The 19159-nt window shown below is 37.8% G+C and overlaps 2 protein-coding genes across 7 annotated transcripts; one reads left to right on the top strand and one right to left on the bottom strand.

Moving 5' to 3' along the window:
- Positions 1 to 592: 592 nt before the first annotated feature.
- LOC106136169 (zinc finger FYVE domain-containing protein 26 homolog) lies at positions 593 to 17864 on the top strand. 6 transcript variants are annotated; one of them, XM_060949084.1, is made up of 19 exons: positions 593 to 768; positions 1098 to 1258; positions 1357 to 3004; positions 3148 to 3269; positions 6927 to 8651; positions 8727 to 8840; positions 8957 to 9766; positions 10070 to 10218; positions 10726 to 10851; positions 11211 to 11345; positions 11433 to 11557; positions 11770 to 12179; positions 12313 to 12783; positions 13095 to 13323; positions 13895 to 14043; positions 14533 to 14681; positions 15088 to 15222; positions 16140 to 16266; positions 16566 to 17864. In XM_060949084.1, exons 2-19 carry the CDS (start codon positions 1175 to 1177, stop codon positions 16731 to 16733), a joined length of 6876 nt encoding a protein of 2291 aa, XP_060805067.1. In that variant the 5' UTR covers positions 593 to 768; positions 1098 to 1174; the 3' UTR covers positions 16734 to 17864. The 6 variants fall into 6 exon arrangements, with proteins under 6 accessions (XP_060805067.1, XP_060805066.1, XP_013192084.2 ...); XM_060949083.1 differs by having other exon boundaries at positions 1047 to 1258; XM_013336630.2 differs by having other exon boundaries at positions 593 to 795.
- Positions 17865 to 18163: 299 nt separating this feature from the next.
- Positions 18164 to 19107, bottom strand: LOC106136190 (signal recognition particle 14 kDa protein). The gene is made up of 3 exons (XM_013336660.2): positions 18916 to 19107; positions 18751 to 18823; positions 18164 to 18665 (listed from the first exon to the last, which is right to left on the bottom strand). The coding sequence occupies exons 1-3, from the start codon at positions 18937 to 18939 to the stop codon at positions 18439 to 18441; spliced, it is 324 nt and encodes a 107-aa protein (XP_013192114.1). The 5' UTR covers positions 18940 to 19107; the 3' UTR covers positions 18164 to 18438.
- Positions 19108 to 19159: the final 52 nt, after the last annotated feature.

Below are 19159 nucleotides of genomic sequence, written 5' to 3'. Positions count from 1 at the left end.
CTGACACTGATGTTTGAGTGCATGCTTTAAAAACACGGCCGGTTGGGCACGGAATATGGAACTAGAAATCTGATGCAAGTATGGCAAGCATGCCAATAATAAGGTTTGCGAGTCTGGTAGTAAGTATCGCGAGTTCGCGACGCAACGAATTCAAATGCAATATATTTCGCAGTTTTAATAAAAAAAAGCTCTGCTGCTCTTGCTGTTCTGTTCTATTGTATGGGAAAATCCTGTCTTCCATGTTATTGAAAAATATGTATCCATCAGCGTCAATGAATGCTTACGATATGACACTTAGTTCGACAAAAGTAAAGAATAAGTCGTGATTGAACCAAGTGTTTTGCAACATGTTTCATTTTAGTTAAATGAGGTTACAATTCAACCTAACCAACAGAAAATTACATTGAGGACCTGACCTTATTTAGTTGAAAAATCTGTATAGTTAGTTACATTCCATTTAAGTGTTAATAAATTCTGTGTTTTAATTATTAAGAATACTTGAACTCATATGAATATGCCGAGAGCCAAAGCATGATAAAAATATATTGACATTAGCAATTGACAGCAGAAGTTACCATGACAATGACTTATTTTGTTGTGTGAGGCTGAGGTGTGACATTTGTTGTGTTTTCGTTCTTTCATCGTTTGGGTATGATGAAAATGAAGATATTTAATTAATTTCTTTGTATTATTTTGATACTTAACTAAAAGAAAGGCTTTTTATCCACATGACAATCAAACACTTCAATTGAATATTAATATAACTTGGTAATATGCCATTTCTCTAATTTACTGGTTAGTACCCTGCACTTCTTTATGTACACCCTCTTTGTAATTTTATTATCTTTTTACCTCACTTTGTTTAGATAAATTATTGGTGTAACTTTTTGATAGGGCACAGGATTTTTTACATCAATAGCAGGTTGATATTAAATTAAGTATGAAGGAAGCCTATACTTTCCAAACTAGCATTGACTCATACAATTTTATTATTTATAGCACAAAATATACTGAATTTTGTTTCGTTGACTTCTGACCCACGACAGGTGGCACTGATAAATATCTACCGCCGCAATCTCATGTTGACTAAATTTCAGGCCAACATATTTATTGCTTGGAAGGGAACTTTAATACCATTAACAAAAACACCAATGAAACCAATAATTACGGAAAAATGGCTCTTGAAAACAAGATGAAAGATGAAGAACTAAAGTATCTGCTGCGCCTTCTTGATGAACTTAATGAAGAAATTTTTGAGGTTGGTGACAGTTTCATATTTTTTCTTACACTCAATTTGAGAAAGAATTTTATTAGTACATTTTCTGTACTGTACTTAAACATGTAAATATTTTTTAGGAAATACTTCAAGTTTACTATGACATTGAAGAATGTAAAGAACCAAAGGAGTTGACAGACCAAGTGTACCAGTTCCTGAAAGTCAATCTCAAAAGCAACCCAGTTACAACTTCTGCACTTATCAATTTTATACAAGCCAATTTCCCAAATGTTCTTAATCCAGACAAAATTCAATCAATTTATTTAGATATCTTAAAAATAGAACTCAAAGAAAATAACTGTTCTGATAAACTCATAACATTGCTGTCATTAGTAAGATGGGATGACAATTATTTGCCACAGTTTTCCCAAGAAATTTTAACACCATTGACAGATGACGGCTTTAGACAATTTAGGAAACAAATACTCATTAGCCTTATACTCCATAAAAGACCTGAGCTTCTCAGTGTTGTGTCGGATGAGATGCAGAAAAATGAACCACACAAGGAATTTAAATTGACACCTGAGTATATGCTGGAGCTCTGTTACCAAGATAAAACACATTGGCTGTTGAAGGCAGCTCAAGTTTATAAACATCAGCTACATGACATGAAAACTGTTACATTCAAAATTAATAATTTTACAAAACAAATACTGATCATGGTTCTTATTGATCTAACCAATAGTGCTGAAACATATGACTTGCCATCTCTTATCCACCAGCTCACTAACATCTTCTCGATACTAGACACTTACACTACAGCTGATGAAAATTTGCACTTTTATTTGACTGAAGTGAAAAGAGAACTAACAATCATCAAATTTTGTCTTGAAAACAACAGCAAAATTATGACCACCTCAATATTCAGTCAAATATTAGCACAAAGTGCTTTAGCTGTCATATCTCAAGTGTGTAGACTATCCAAAATAGACCGATATAAAGTATCGAGACTTCTGAATACAAATAATGAATTTGTGAAAGAACTAATGATGCTACAAAACAAAAGGAACTCAAAAGCTGAGGTTGAAAATAAAATGAATTGGGAAGTTGTGACATACAACAGTTACTGTGCAATAACAAAGGTAATAGATACTGTATTAAGTTTATCAGAAGGAGCCGACGAGTCCCAGGACACTTCATCCTCTTTGGATGAAATTAAGCGTCTTGTGTTGTCAATTCATCCTATAGAATATTGTGTGGAAACTATTGAGAATATTTTCGCCTGTTTGTTTTTGAGATTCGAATACTTCTCTTGTCACGAACACAACCAAGAATATCCATGTGGCACTCACTCTGAATGTTCATATTTTTATTCAAAAAAGCAAACTACAAGCCCTAACAATATTAAGAGTAACAGTTCAGGTTTTATGTGCAATTCATTGACTACACAACTTGTGTTGAATACCTTGAAGTTGTGTTTGGAAAAGTTGGAAGATAGCGCAGGGGAAGATATGAATCAGAATGTACTGTCGAGGTTAACTCATATGGTGAAAGTGGTAAATAATTCTATCTGGAAGCTGCAGCTTGTCTCAACTTTGTCGCCGGACCCCAGTCCTGTGCAGTTGAAGTTATGTTTGGACTATGTGGAAGTGGACGAGAGCAGTGAGGATGATGAACGGGAACTTGAGCTGAAGGCTTCAAGAAAAAAACCTAAGCCTAGGAGGAGACATACAAATAATAAGAGTGAAGATCACATGCTAGCCTCTACAATTTCAGCCAATGATGATGGTATGTCAATATAGCATTTTTCAATTATCAAATTTAATTTTTTGTAATAATAGTGCATGCCAAGCAATGTAGTTAATATGATGTGGCTAGCACATGTTAATTATTTAAAGGGTTGGAGTTTAAACTTTCTTATATTATTTCAGCAGTTTTATCCACAAAAGGGAATGTTATTGACTTTATATCAATAATGCTAGCGAAACCAAACTGTTTAGTGGCACTGGCATTATACAGCAATGATTTTTCTAAAGCCAATCAAATATTAGAGGTAAGACCATTATCAATATGTATGATGATAAAAATAAATATAGGAATAAAATGTAATTAATATTTCTTCAAGCTTTATTTTGTTTCCATTTGGAAATCTCATAGATTTACGCTTTAATTATGCAATACAAATTAACACAGTTGAAGAGATTACATACTTATTCGTAAGTATAGTTTTCTTTAACATTGGAACTATTTGAACCTATCCTTTTTATCACGCAGGTATCAGAGCGTATCACACTCATATACTATATATCATTTTCAATTCAATTCTTTGGCGTATCTTCTCTCACTAGGCTTGACTATTAAACACGCAGGGCTCAGCAGTAAATATCTCTTGCCTTGTATTAGATTGCCCTTGCTTTGGCAGCCTTACGAAGTTACTAAAGGTAAAGTTATTATTAAAAATAAATAATTCTTAAACTTAAATGTTGTTGCCGAGACTTTGTTTCATATACTACTGTCAGAGATTAAGGCACTCATATAGTTCTCAATAGGTGTTCAAATTCCTCGTAGGCTTCTCTTTCTGCCTCGGTAGGTTCGTACTGTATTTGTTTACGGTTGACCGTAAGTACACCAGGAGGGTTCATCAGGTAGTATCGTTTAGCTTCTTCGATCGTCTGCCGTGGCTTGAAGAACTTGCAACATAAACAGCAGCAACACCAACCTGAATACACAACCAAAAGTAAAAGCAATGCAACTGAATGTGAAGTGCAATACTAGCCATTAAATCATTTTCAAAAGCAGTGGAAAAGGAGGGAGGGGGGGGGGAGGGGGGAGGACATGAACCAATGAAGATGGAATTGTAGCTAAGATTGAAATAGTTGACTTCCTTCTGTGTGACTCCACCGACTAGAAATTAATTTCGCATATACTGTAGAAGTCCAAAAACTTAGGAGCTTTGCCTCGTTTGTAGTAGGTATTCCTTTTAATAGTAGGAACTTACACTGGACTCGTTTGCATGTGCATCATCTGAAGTGATTTGATTATTATAAGAACAACTCTACAAACTCGTGTCAAAATTTAAGATGGTACCTTTCATGCACCATAAAGGCAAAGCAATACACATAGACACGAGCAGCCAAATCTTGACAATCCGCCACAATCGCGCTGCCAACACCCTGGGCGCTCCGCCTTTACGGTAGTCCAGCACCAAGCACCAGATAGACTTGTAGCCAATACGACTTAGTTCCTCCGCTGTGCAGTTTTTACAATGCGTGTCGAAAATTAATAAGGATTTAATGGTACTCATGAGATTGGTGTTAGTCGCATCTGAAATGATAAAATATTCTAAATATTTCATCCTCTCCTGTTGAACGAAACTAATGGCGTCAGCACAGATAAGTTGGGTTGGCCATCAAAAATTTTAAGCTAGAAAGTAAACGAACTACAAGTAAACGTATGGCGCAGATCACACACCTTTACGTCTTGTCAAATTTCTCAATTTGTCCTCACTTTCCGCCTTTGTTATCAATAAATCGTACGGAATGAAATAATAGTCAGTTCCATTATTTATGTAAATATATTTTGCAGGTCTGCTCTTCTTGTAATTCCAATATTTTGTTTTCTGAAATCAGCATAAATTAGCATTTTTAAAAGAGATCAAGAATTATTCTGGAGAGTCCAGTAGTCCTAGTTTAAAGTGTTTGCACACGACACTGACTAGGCACAGACTGTGACCTTAATATGTGACAAAGTAAAGCGGGCATGTATTTTGTCTATTTGTGTCTTTATTGTTGTGATAACAGCTGTGTTGTCGCAGACAGGTCATCGACATTTGGCTGTTGATATAAATAATGTATACGTGTATATACAATACAATCGCATGTATGTAGTTCCGTGTATTTCCTACGTGATGTTTATTAGTTTCGAATAAAGCGATAACAATATTTGTTACTTTAGACATAATGTTATGAGAATTAAATATATGTATGACATGTCAGACAGATTGCATATATCCTGCCTGGCCTTTGTCCCGGTTGTGCCATATCTTCGAGTTTACATAGACCACTTACCCAAGAGCTGGAAGGTCTAAGGCTGTACAACCTTTAATGTTTGTCTTAAGCAGAAACTGCGCTTACATACATATTAACATTTGAGATTACCACTTAAAAACGCAATGTTATTACGCTCTCTTCCAAAGCTTAAAAATAAACCCGCCCCCTTTCACAGAATTTCTAGCGAAAGTTGTCCGCGGATAATCTAACACTGCATATTACATCTGTATATCACTGCATTTAACATAAAAATTCCGAATAACTTTGTTGGAAAAAATACTTCCTGCTAATACAGTGGTTGATACTGCTCTATTTGCCCTCTCTTCATGCAGTCGGGGTGCAGGCCAGCCGGCGTTAGTGTCCCGCACGCTTTATTTGTATATCACGGCATATTTCTTACAAATTCTTGATCATATGGTTAGAAATTATAATATTTCCTACCGACACTATGGTTGATAGTGGATTATCTGATGTGTCTGTCTCTATGTGCCCTCTCTTCATGTTGCCCAGTTGAAGGCCAGCCGACGCCAGTGTGTCGCACGCTTTATTGCTTGGCCTGCACATTGAATATTAATTGATAATTTATGGGTTTGCACTTTTGACCGTCTTATCAGGCGTAAGCTGAACTTGTAGCATAGGCATAGCTTTTGATGTTACCAGCTTAGATCATATTAGGTAATATGATCTAAGGTTATCAGGATTCTCAAATATAAGTTATCTCTCCGTGGTGATCGCATGCGTGGATATACATATATTAAACTAGTTGCGCCCCGGGTTTCGCTACCGTGAGACTTTCGGGTTACAAAGTACTTACTTATTATTTTATTCCATACTTTATTCTACCCGCGTGTTTTTTCATCAAAATAAGTACAGTAGAATTTGCATGAAAGAGTAACATTGCAGAAGACTCGTATATGAATATCATATTTATATTTGCAGGATTTGAAATTGTGATTGCGTCACTTTCATACACCGTCTATCACTATACTGGGTTTCAATTTCAGGATATAAAGGATACTTACATGTTCAATAGGCTCCCGTTATTTCCCATAGAAATTACAGTGGATACGTTTTTATTAACAATCTCGTATTCTTCTTCTTCAAAAGTTTCTCCGATATTGTATACCGTGTTGTCTTTCACCAAAATATTGTAAGGGCCTTGTAGAATTAAGCTATATGTTTTAGATATTATTGTTATACATAACAATATTTTTACATTTGCAATAAATTCCGTCTGCATATTAATTTTGTACGTTCAATTTAATTTCAAATTCATAAGAATTTGTTGTCATATGGTATTTACTTAGGATAAAAGAAAACATTTCACATGACATTTTATGAATAGGAGTAATCGTTCCTAATATTTTTTATGGCCTATGGCAAGGGTCACATAGGTACTCATTACCAAATTTCTCATGGAATGAATTTCCCGAAGTTAAGGACAGGATCTCCGACTAAGGAACTTTATATTTTTAGCCTAAGTAAGTTGTCTTAACAAAAAATATGCAAAAAAAGTTTACAAGCTTTGTTGGTTCATGTCCTAGCATTTGTCAGGAGCTTCGCTTCCCATAATGTTTAAAACCAAATAATTAATTGAAATAATTAAGGGTATTTAGGTATATAATATTGTTCTAGATTACAAAAACAATGTTCTCTTCCAGATGTTCGATCTTGCCGATTCTGAAATCGCAACCGAAGTTACTTTTACGGAACAGCTACGCCACCTGGTGACCAAAATAAAGAACATCATATACTACAGAGACGACACTCGATACCCGACTAAAGAATTGTCAGCTCTATCAGTTATCTCAACTGAAGTCATGGGTCTCGTTGAAGGCTTTCTAGCTTCCAACAGATCCCCAAATTCCTTCGACATCATCGATTTAGCCTCTCGCCATCCCCACCTCCAGTTGTACAATCATCAAAATGCGCCTTTTATTAACGCAGTAGATATTCTATTAAGCAGTGGTCTCAATAGAGAGATCACTTACGGCTTGATAAACGTGGTAGAAAGAAAACTGGCAGAAGTCAGGAGCAGTACAGATATAGCTGCGGTGAAGAAAACTAATTACATCCGTTTTGTTGAAGACATAGCGAGCGTCACCTTTGAAATATTTGGCAACACTGAGAAGTCCTTTGACTTTGCCGACAACATCTGCGGCCTCATCGCCGACTGCCGCGTACCCATCAAACACAAGGAATTCTGTAAACTCAATCAACTCTGCAAAGAGCTGCGGCAAGCTTGTGAGGATTTGGCGGACGTCATTCACCCGAAGGACCCCGATAATTTTGATCAAAATTTATTACAAAAATATCACCAGATTTATATGAACGTTGTCGCCGCGTCTGATAAGGATATGTGTAATATTAACGAGGTCTGCCGCCATGGTATGAAGAAAACTAGGATACCATATCTAAGGATGTGTTACATGTACTGTAAAACTGTGTCTCAGTTGGAACTCGAAGACAGTCGTGTGGTAGATAACGGCACTCCGGCGAATGTGGACTTGCCCTATTTCGCAGTCTTAGAACGACAACTTCATGATATATTCGGGAAGATGATCCACGGTAACAATGTTCCAGTGACGAATTTGGAACCGATATCGAAGAAATTAAATGTCAATTTAATACCAAAACTGATTCTGACTTTCTGTCCGACTATATCTTTAGCCGATCCTCACAAGGAAGCCACAGAGGCGAACTTTAACAATCTACTTCAAGTCGTTTATGACTACAAAAATCCGGAAGAAAATTTGTTTTTAGATCCGGTAGCAAATTTTGCTCCAGCGCCCCGCCCTCCAGACCCGCAATGTCTCACATACGTCGTATTACATAACTGGGTGTTGGCGCACTTAGTGAAGAAGATCCACACGTCACCCCATGACAATTCTCTGCAGCAGAGTATCGATGCGCGCACCAAAGTTTTGAACAATTACATGGAATTAGAAAGGTTTAATTGTACCAAAGTTTTATTTGATGGCAATAAATACCTAGCGTCTCTGCATAGTAGCATTGATTTAGACAAGCTGTTTCCGTATATGCGGCAGCTAGTGGAACAAGGCAAGATCCTTAAATGTCTGAAACTTATTGAGGCTCTGTCTGAACGCCAGCAGATGTGCAGTGCCAACCTCTGCAATCTAAGAGATTTAATACTTTTCAAGCTTTCAACAAATCCAAAGATGAGCAGCAATTGGAAATACTGCCAATATCTGAAATGCCCGGAGTTGAAAGTTGATCTCGTTCTTAACAACTTGTCTAATTGGCCGGCAGATGGCGCCTTGGAAGTATTAGATTATTTACGATTTCTGCTAAATCAGGAAGTTTTAGAGGAAGGATTGCATAAAAAGTGCACTGATTGGATGACAAAAATTCCGTTATACGATCAGGTATGTCGCGCTTCAATGCTGTTTCTGACTTACTTATTGGAAAAACTGTTTTAAAAACATCATCGTACTTTTCAGATAGCTTCGATAATGGGGGAGAGTCCCGGCACGAGGCGGCATTGGTACGACATTTACGAGAAGTCTGTCAATAACCCCGAGGAGATTATTGAGGTCCTTCTGGATAGTCAACAGGTTGTTAAAACTTGTTATTAATCCTTACTTATCATCATTACACAAATCACTATCAGTCACTTCTAACTTTTTTCGCATAAACATATTCGTCAATTTCAAAATATTTTCTTTTCCAGTTCAAGTTATGTTTAGAATGGGCCGATGTCCAAGGGGTATCTGAAAACATGAAAAATCTCATTATAATGAACCTACTGCGTCAACTATTCGAGTACACCAACCAGGCGACTCCCGACTTCGTGGCGGAGCTCCTTCACAGGCTCCCCGAGAAACAGGCGACCGACCTCATCCAAGAAGAAATGGCCAAAGTCAGAAACGTAGAAATCCTACAAGTGTGCGTAGACTTCATCTCGGAAAATTCGTTTGATTGGAAAACGTTCGAGAACATAAAAATCGGACTCCAAATAATGCTAGAAATTGACGTGAACATGAGAAACATGTTTTGGGATCTAATCGAGAAGCCATTGCTGATGATCGAGCAGTTCCTTATGAACGCAAAGTTGGAAACCCTCGCCGTTATCATCAATAAGCTCTCGCCAAATTTGAAGAAAGACCCGAATGGCGACAATTTGTACTATAACATGAAGACGATAGAGAATCTTGTGATATCAAGGAACGCTGTGGATGCGTTGTTAAGGTTTTACGCTGAGAAAGCTTTGGATATGAAGAACCCTAGAAGTATTACTGCACCGCCGAGGCCATCAGACGATTCGCTGTTGCAGTCCATAGACTCGATAAACCTAGAGGCGGCGTCGATGCCGTTCGTGATGCCGGAGCAAGTCCCGAGTAAACAGCAGTGGGTGGAGGACTACTCTACGGACCGCTGTATGCTGTGCCGCACGTCTATATTCTCTATGATTATAAGGAGACATCATTGTAGACGGTGCGGGAGGCTGGTCTGCCACGCGTGCTCCACTCACCGGATGCAGGTATTTTATCTAATAGTTTAGTACGTATTTAAATAAATGAAATCATCTTGTTTATAGTTATAATGTTGAACCTGAGAGCAAGCGGCGGAGGGTACATTTGTGATTACGCCTTAGTGAACAGCTAAATTGGGGTTTTTAACCGGCAGTTTGGTAGAGCCATCGGTATAACTAGGCTAGCCCCTCAACAGTCCAACTGAGCAAAGTTTGCTAACACATAGTAAACAGCCCATCTTTTAACCAAATCAAATTTGTTTAATATGCATAAAAGACATTACCCAATTTAATTATATTATTATTACCTAGGTGCCAACATACCCCAGCGGCGTGAAATTCCGCGTTTGTGACGATTGCTACACGCAGACGATGAACAAGCGGTCCTCCGCCGACCACGACAACCTGCTGCTGAGCAGCAACTCCGACTCGGCGGCCAGCGGCGTCACGTGCATGGATTGGTAACTATTTGATTACGATGAAAATACAAAGTGTCTGATGCCGCTCATTTTTCCGTGCAAGTTTTAAAAAATCATTTCAATCCCATCAATAATATTGGCGTGTTAATCTTTGAATACTGATTCCATAACGTTTAGAAACACTTTATACTCATAAGAATTACAAAAAATAATTTACATAACGAGAAAACTGACTACTTACAAAAATATTTCAATATTAACAACAAAAAATAACAAAGCTTCGAGCTTTACACCACATCACAAAATCGAAAGTACCTACAATATAAAACTTTAGTAAGTAGACTGCATCGACTGCGGACGTACCGCCCAACAACACACGGATTATGGATGTTTATTTAACTAGATGCGTCAACGCCGTTCCATGTTCTTTGTAAGCTATAAATGTTATTTTGCATGAGACATAAATTTGTTCTTGAATATTCTATTCCGCTTTAGTTTCTGTGCTGCCAAACACTTTCTAATTATTAAGTCTAAATTTTTTTTTGACAGGTGCCTTTCTACAAATAGCAGTAAGAACGAAGCAGTGAGGACCGAGTTCAGTTACGAGTTCACACCGAATGTGACGCTCTGTTTAACCATCATGAAGATGCATTCTATCAACCTGGACTATCCGAGGTGACTTTAAGAATGTTGAACTAGAATTAAATACACCCTTTAAATAGCACATACCGCAACATGTTTGATGCGACTCGAAAGTTTAAAAATAGTTTATGTAATGTCAATGCACCAGATGAACATTGTTTTACGAAATCGTTTATAAACAAAATTATGAATAACTAGCTGTGCCCGCGACTTCGTTCGCGTGGATTAGCGCGTTCAAACAAACAAACAAACAAACTCTTCAGCTTTATAATATTAGTATAGATATAAGACCAAAGTAGTGTTACCACTTACTTGTACCACAACGTTCTGACATTGGCCTTAATCGATTCGAAATATGTTGTTAACATATTTCTGTTTTTTTTTTATTACAGATTTCTTCTGGACCGGAGCGACGAAATAGCCCGCGAGTTGTCCGGTGGAGGGGACGCGCGGCTTTTGGTGCGTGCGCGCCGCTCTTTATTGCTGGCCGCCGCTGAGCTATACTCTAGGACTCCGCATGAGAAAGCGTAAGTATATTCTTTTTATTTAAGGTAAATAAAATTATTAATATGAACAAATAAAGAGATAACAAAATGAAAACGTGTATTTTTCAGGAGCATGCGCGTAGCAGAGACGGGCGCGGCGCACGCGGCGCGCTGCCTGGCGCACGCGGACGCCATGGCCACGCTCGTGCGGCACCAGGCGCAGCACCTGGTGCCGCACCACGGCGCGCCGCCCGGTGAGTGCGCTGCAGTGGGTGTAGAACATTCCAGATTGGCAGGCACATACAATATTTGTGTGTTTGAATATGGAATATTGTAGATTTGTTTGAATTTTAAAAATATTTCTAGCCGTGTGATTTTGGAGGGAGAGCGGTTTTCGCAGTTTCGAAATTATTAAACTAACAACTTCTTTGAAATACAAACATAACCTATTCCATCTTCTTCACAGCTCAAATAGTGCGCTCCTTACTCGAAGCCGAGAAATGGGAGCTGGCATTAGAAATAGCGACCAAATCGGGTTTACCGCGCAACAGCGTATTGGCCGCATGGGGGAAAGCGTGTCTGAAGGCGGGATGTTTCAAACAAGCGCGGGAGAAATTTGCTCATTGCTTCAAAAGCATCAATGTATGTGTAGATGTCGCCGAAGATTGCGAATACGGGAAAGAAGCGGCTGAAGCTTTGAATAGAAGGGTCAATAGTTTGAGGTATTCCGAGAGGTCGGATCGATCTTCGATGTCGAGTGTGTCGGACAGTCGGCCTCGGACTAATCCGCCGCTGCTCAACGAAATCATAAGTCTGATTGAAGACATGAACTATCCGGTAAATCAACAGTTACTGCAGAAAGCGGAGACAATAAAGGTAAGCGAAATTGGCTGTCCATTTATATATATCGCCATAGCTAACTGTAAGAAGAAGAATTAATCTACTCGTATGTTCAAAATCCTTATGCTGATAATATTTTATGAATCCAAGTTGATAATTTCTGTTTCAGACAACCAACGAGAAACTAACGACGATGAACATGAACAAAAAGAAAATACAAGTTATAGAGCCGGCGCTTAATATAATGCACACATTGGCCAGTGTGAAAAAAATAAAACTAGGCGACTACAGCGATTTTCAAACGGCTTTCATACAGCCTAAAAAAAGTTTAGCGCAAGGCTTGTTACGGCGAAACAGCCACCATCCAGAGCCGAAAAATAATAACCAATTAAAAAGACTGGACCCGTTCTTTTTTAAAGAATGCGTTTATTATTTGACTAATTATGGATCTCATGTAGCGAACATACTATTTTATATGAAGCATAGCAATATGGCAGAGGTGTTAAAATACTGTTATGACAATATGGTGGATAAAGAGACATTTACGGAGTCAGTTTACATGGAGTGTTTGAAGCGGGACAAGGTTAATGAGTTGTTGAAGGCAATGTCAGATGTGGACAGTACGCTGAAGATGTGGGCGGTAAGATTTATTATAAGTTGTATTAATAAAGATTTTCATCACGGGACTATTAATAAGGTAAAATACCTGACTCGCCCAATCCTGGATCATCGTCAAAAGGCACACCGCGTGCTTCTGAACTCTCTAAGTTGAGATATGATCGAGACTTATGTCAGGAGGAAGAAGACTACACATGAAAAAGGTTACAGAACCTGCCTTACTGAATCATGTTCAAAATTACCCCACTGGCTCTTTTCTAGAGAAATGAGCAGGCAGAAGAAGACAGGAAATAGTACGCGAAAAAAGAAATATCTATTCATCTCATTTTTCAGGAATATATAATGCACATTTGCCGTACACTAGAGATAAGCAAGCGCCTAGAAGCGCTGTACGCTGTGCAGTGCGGCAGTGCGCAACACGAACGCGCGTGCGCCACTTGCGCGTTGTTATATTCGCGACCCGTGCCGCGAACTCCGGCGCCGTTTGCGGCGTTGCTACCTCGGCAGCACCATCTGACGGCGGCGTTGCATCATTTACAGCAGTGTGTGCCGGTATCAACGAGTAAGTATTGTTAAACTTATGTCTATTTGGAATAAAATGTAATACTTTGTTCCTTTTTTATTTGTACTTTTAATACTTTGTTGATTTGTTTGTGCCGTGTGGTTCCCGGGACTAATAGAAAAAGAATAGAACCACTCCATCTCTTTCCCATGGATCTTCTCGTAAAAAGCGTCTGCGGAAAATGGCCTATAAAATTGGGAATCTTCTTTAAGGCGGCGGATAACACCCTATCACTTTTTGAATCTCAACTCTATCATTAAGCCAAATAGCTGATCGTGGCCAATCAGTCTTTTCAAGACTGTTGGCTCTGTCTACCCCGCAGGGGATATACACGTGATAATATGTAGGTATGTTTATATAATACTTTGTTCGTTTTTCGCGGGATTGCCACCTCGGCAGCACAGGTTGTATGTAGATATCAGTATCTATTAGTAATTATGAATTCTCGATGCTATGACGCCGCCTTGTTAGCTTTGAGCGGCGTTGCCGAAAAAATGGCCATTTATTTCATTATAACCTTTCCATGTTTTTTTTTATTTGACTACGACGGAATTTCTTTTTTTTTTTACAGAAATCAACGACCCAAAATCGTTTCAATTCCGCCTAGACAAGGCCACTATAGACAACCTGATGACCACAATATCTCGCCAAATAGAGCTCGCGAACTTTCTAGCTGCTGCCGAAGCCAACGGCAGACTCAACGAGAAAGTAGTCAATGAGGTAAATTAATTGGCGTTCTATATTACTTTCTGCCGCTTCGCTTTTCGTGGATGTACTTACATCTATATCTCTTAGTTATTAGTTCTTTATTCTTTAAGATAAACCGTGTCACAAGACTAAGAGTTAAGGGATAGTTTAGTGATGGGGTTGAGGTCCGTCACAGTCCCAGCCTATTTAAAAAAAAAACAAATCAATAAGGCTTATAACCCCTTGCACTGTTACAATGTACGGGGAATTAACTCACCCATATTTATCGACGAGAAAACTTACTTATAATGTAATGAAAGACTCTATTAGAAAGTACTTATTTTCATTTCTTATTTTATAAGCGAATGAGATTCAATTTCCGAAAGCACGCCAAACTTTTGGGTTTTAATGTATCTACTTACCCCATGCATTTTTAACCCGCATCAGGTAATAGTAAAAGAGGGACCATGAATTTTAGAATGAGGACGAAGAGACTCGTAGTTAGTTATGTGTTAATTATAGGTGATTCCATTGCCACACGCAACGGAGGAGGATAGCAACGACATAAGGCCGCTGACCTTGTTTGGGTCCAACATGGATAAAATGAGACTGGTGGCTATCGTGTTAGCGACGGGGCCGTCCATTGAGGCGGGATATGAATTGGCCTCCAAGTTAGTATTAAATTTACTTATATGTATGTGAGGGAGTAGCCATATAATAGCAAAGTTAGTTCACTGACCTTATTTGCGTTCAACACAAGGCTTGAGGCAGGATATGAATTAACTTTTCAGTTAGTATTAAATTTATCTTTCATATTCGGGGTGAGCACTTGAGGAACTTACGCATGATAGGCAACTCCGAGGGCAGTCCCCACTTGGATGGATGACATGGTGACTGGCACATTAATTTTCTCAAGCTCCTCCATGCTTCGAAAGGCACCGTAAACCGTTGGTCCTAGTTGACATCAGTAAATGGCTGAGTCGTAAAGCCATGTTAGATGCCTCTTATCAGCCTAAAAATCTGACACCAATGTTGATTACTTATACCAATGATAATAGAAACAATTTTCTTTTTCAGAATAATAACTGAACATAAGTTGGACTCTATGAACATAACCACACACGTCGCAAAGTATCTGGTCCACGCGGATAGGTTCATGGAAGTAAAGACTTTGGCCAAATGCATCAGGGCGTCGAAAGAAACTGGCGCAAAGTGAGTACAGGCATATTTTGAACATCTAACTTTAAGTCAAAGATGATGTCCGAGCAAATAGACTAAAAACTGATACATAGACAAGTAAAAAAAAAAAATAAATAAAAAATGTAGACAGAATTCGAAAATGCTTCTATTCTTCTTACGCTTATTGGCTATGTGTTTATCTGGCAACACACAAACATGAGATACTCGCTTATGAGGACGTTATTCATATGCGTCCCTGGTTCGCGATACTAACAAACTTGGGAACTTTCGAAGAAAAATATCCCTTGCATATTAGAACTCCATCTAGCTAACTCCAGGCAGGTTGAGGTCGAACGCAGTTTATCATTCACTCATCTGAATTAGAGAGATATGTGATCCTCACAGGTCCCTATGACGGTATGAGGTAGACATCTATGGTAGTTGTGATGTAAACTGAGACTGCCGAGATGTTTGAGACTATGTCTAGACCTTCAATTCTGCTCTGCATATCCTACCATTTTAACACTGGTTCTGTATGATGTTCAAATAATCGGTGGCGACATACTGCCCTCGCATGTTCTCTCAAAGCTAAGAAGTTCCAAATTGTACCATTAGAAAAGTCGCATTTTCCCCTTATTGCAGGATACATACATACATATAGTCACGTCTATATCCCTTACGGGGTAGACAGAGCCAACAGTATCGAAAAGACTGAATGGCCCCGTTCATCTACTCGGCTTAATGATGGAATTGAGATCCAAATAGTGACAGGTTGCTAGCCCATCGCCTAAAAAAAAGGATCGCAATTTTATAAGCCTATCCCTTAGTCGCTTTTTACGACATCCATGGGAAAGAGATGGAGTGGTCCTATTCTTTTTTGTATTGGTGCCGGGAACCACACGCCACACTTGCAGGATTTATACTGCATACAATTAATAAACGTTTTACAGCTTGATGAGTGACCAAGTACTGGAGTGGGGAGTGAGTGCAGTGGTGACGCGGTGCGAGTCTCGCGGACAACTCTACGACGAGCAAGCGGAAGTCCTCATCAGCGATATCCACAGTGTTGCGGTTAAGGTATACTCGATTCATTAATATATTCATATAATCTCCCTTAATTACCTTTCACGACATCTATGGGATAGAGGAACCACATCTTTCCACTTGCTACAATCCTTGCAAACTGCTTTCGCTCCTGTGACTATTGTTAGTTTTAATAATCAGTAAATTGTAATTACTTTGTTGACTTAAATATTTACCTATCCACGTGGACTTCATACACCTCAAACTTCTTTTTAGATAGGTGAGGACGCAACCATTATTAATGCCAGGAAGATATATAACTTTATGATAATAGTTATAAATATACACAACAGATATCCTGTTACCTCGTGTGCCACAACGTCAGTAACGCGTACATCCTCGCCGCGCGGCACGACAGGACCAACGACCTGCGCAAAGTTCTGCAGGAGGCGGAACGACTCGGCAACGACCAGGTGCGGAACGCCTGTCTCAAGAGACTCACCTCCAAGAACATGCTTTAAGTGAGAAAATAATTAAGGTGCTTGATTGTGATCCACATTAATTACCAGTTTTTAAGTCTGGAACATCAGAATACAAATTGGTCAAACGATGTTGCAAGGATCAGGTGAGGAACACTTCGCTCAAGAGATTTCCAAGAATGTTGTTTGAATGAGAAAATAATTTACAGACAACACAGAGTCTATCGATTATTTAACAATCGATGAACTATTTTACTTTTTGATAGCTCAAATTGAAACGGAAGCAGTTGGTAATTTCTTACCTACCTGCTTTGAAAATTTAAAATTTGAAGATAGACAAGCCCAAAGTTGAAATTGTGATATTTCAGGTTTCAAGATCATGTTTGAGATTGTGATGTGAACAGCTACATAACCAGTTAATTAATCCCACAGAACCATAGAATTCGAAAAAATAATAGTTGTATTTCCATGACTATAACTAGTCAATCTGTCTTTTTAAAGATTTAGATATGTATTTTTATAGATTTCAGTAATTTATCTAAAGATTGGATCAAGGACTAATTATTTAGGAAATGGAATTTGCATCATTTATAAATATTAAAAAAGCCAAAATATGGGCTTCTTTTGATTTGATATTGGTATGCTTTCTATTTGTGTTCATAAGTTATAATTTGTAAAAAAAAAGGAGTGAGGAGTCCTTAAACAGGTACCTTTCTTGTCTTTTAAAAAGAAATCCTCTTAAGAAATATTTTATGACAAGTACATACTCATGTTAAAATATATTAATTGTATACTATAAATTAACACATTTTTGATTTTTGTTGTGATTCTTTAAAAAAGTCTAAAGTCATATTATAAAGTATTTGCCCATTGTTATGTTTGAACCAAGTCATTAAGATATTATTGTGTAGCAGTATTTAACTTCTTGAAGTATTTATAATTTTTATTGCCTTTGTTGTGTGAAAAATTGTTTGCATGCTAAAATTGAATGGGATATTATTATAATAATTACTTGGAAATAATTATAATTATTGTATAAGAATAAATGAACTGAGCATTATAAACAAAGATTATAAATTAATTATTGGAGTATATAATGGTCTCATATTGTGATATCAAATGTATATTATTTGTAATTAACTGATTTCTAATTGTTATATCTAGACACATTTTATAAAATAAATGATCTTTATACATATGCATTTATATTTGTATCTAAACCTAGGTAAATAGAGGAGTTACTTGCAAACTAGTTCACCTTTGTCTTAATTAACCATAAGTACCTATTTATGGGTATTTTATTTGGAAGGAAAAGGCTTACCTAGCCATGTTAAAAGACTGGTTTTTAACATGAGCTTTGCCCCTGTGGGAAATACCAAAAATCCATTGATTACAAATGCTTTTCCTATCAATGATATTCATATGACTAATTTCAACAAAATTTGCATGTTTCTCTCAAAGAAAAGCTGGAAACCAATGGCAGTAAATATTTTTTATTGAAAAATGTAACTTAAACTTATACAAAATGTGCATTGGACAGATGGTCAATGACTAAATTGCGCCCGCATCACTAGCAAGGGCAGGCACGACTCCAACTCTTCACATCTCACTCATGAGAGAAGAGCACAGTTCAATGGACCTCATCCTACACGCTAGGGCATATAGTAATATACCCATAAGTTCATCACTTCGTCACTTCCTAGCGCACAATATTTCAGTCTTGACACATTGCCTTCACTTAAATTCCTTACTGAGCAGCCACAGCCTTCTTTTTTGGCTTTTTTAAACGCTTCAAGCCGTTGATGCTGGTTTTGAGCAAGTTAGAGTATGCTGTACTGAATTTTTCAACATCACGCTGCTCTATAACAGTTGATATTTTTTTACTCTTATGCTGGGCCCTTATCAAACATTTGTATTTAGGATCCTTCACCACCGCTGTGCCATCCCTAGGCTCCGGTTTAGTTCGTCCGTCGTCTAAAACATAACACGTAAACTAATTAATTAAATTATCAAAAGGGTTGATATGTAAAGGATAGAAAATAGGTACGAAAATACTTGCATCTTTTCATAGTCATAGTAACTGATCCCGTACTGCGTGCTTTTTGAAAAAGCTTAGTTAGCTCTGCGAGAAACTGAAACAAACAAATTTCAATTCATTAAGTATTTCAATAACTTTTTAATTGGAAAAAGCTCGATTGGACAGAGTACAAAAATAGTATTTTACCTCATCGTTGCCCAAGAGAACCATTTTTTTGTTTAAATTATCAATTAATATTATGATTTTTAACGTTGGAGTTTGTTTAAAATAAATTATTAGTACATTTTAGATAAAACTTTACAAAATAAAATATTTAGTTTCAGCGAAAAACCTGGGTCTTACGTTCGAGTCAGAGACACGTTGACATAACGTCAATGACGTTGCTGTAAATTTGACATTGACAACATAGTTTGCGTTTAGAAATGCCGCT

The sequence above is a fragment of the Amyelois transitella genome, chromosome 18 (genome assembly GCF_032362555.1).
Source record: "Amyelois transitella isolate CPQ chromosome 18, ilAmyTran1.1, whole genome shotgun sequence".
Classification (NCBI taxonomy): Eukaryota; Metazoa; Arthropoda; class Insecta; order Lepidoptera; family Pyralidae; genus Amyelois; species Amyelois transitella.
Note: the sequence above shows the minus strand (reverse complement) of the source record. Positions and strands in the feature narration are given on the sequence as shown.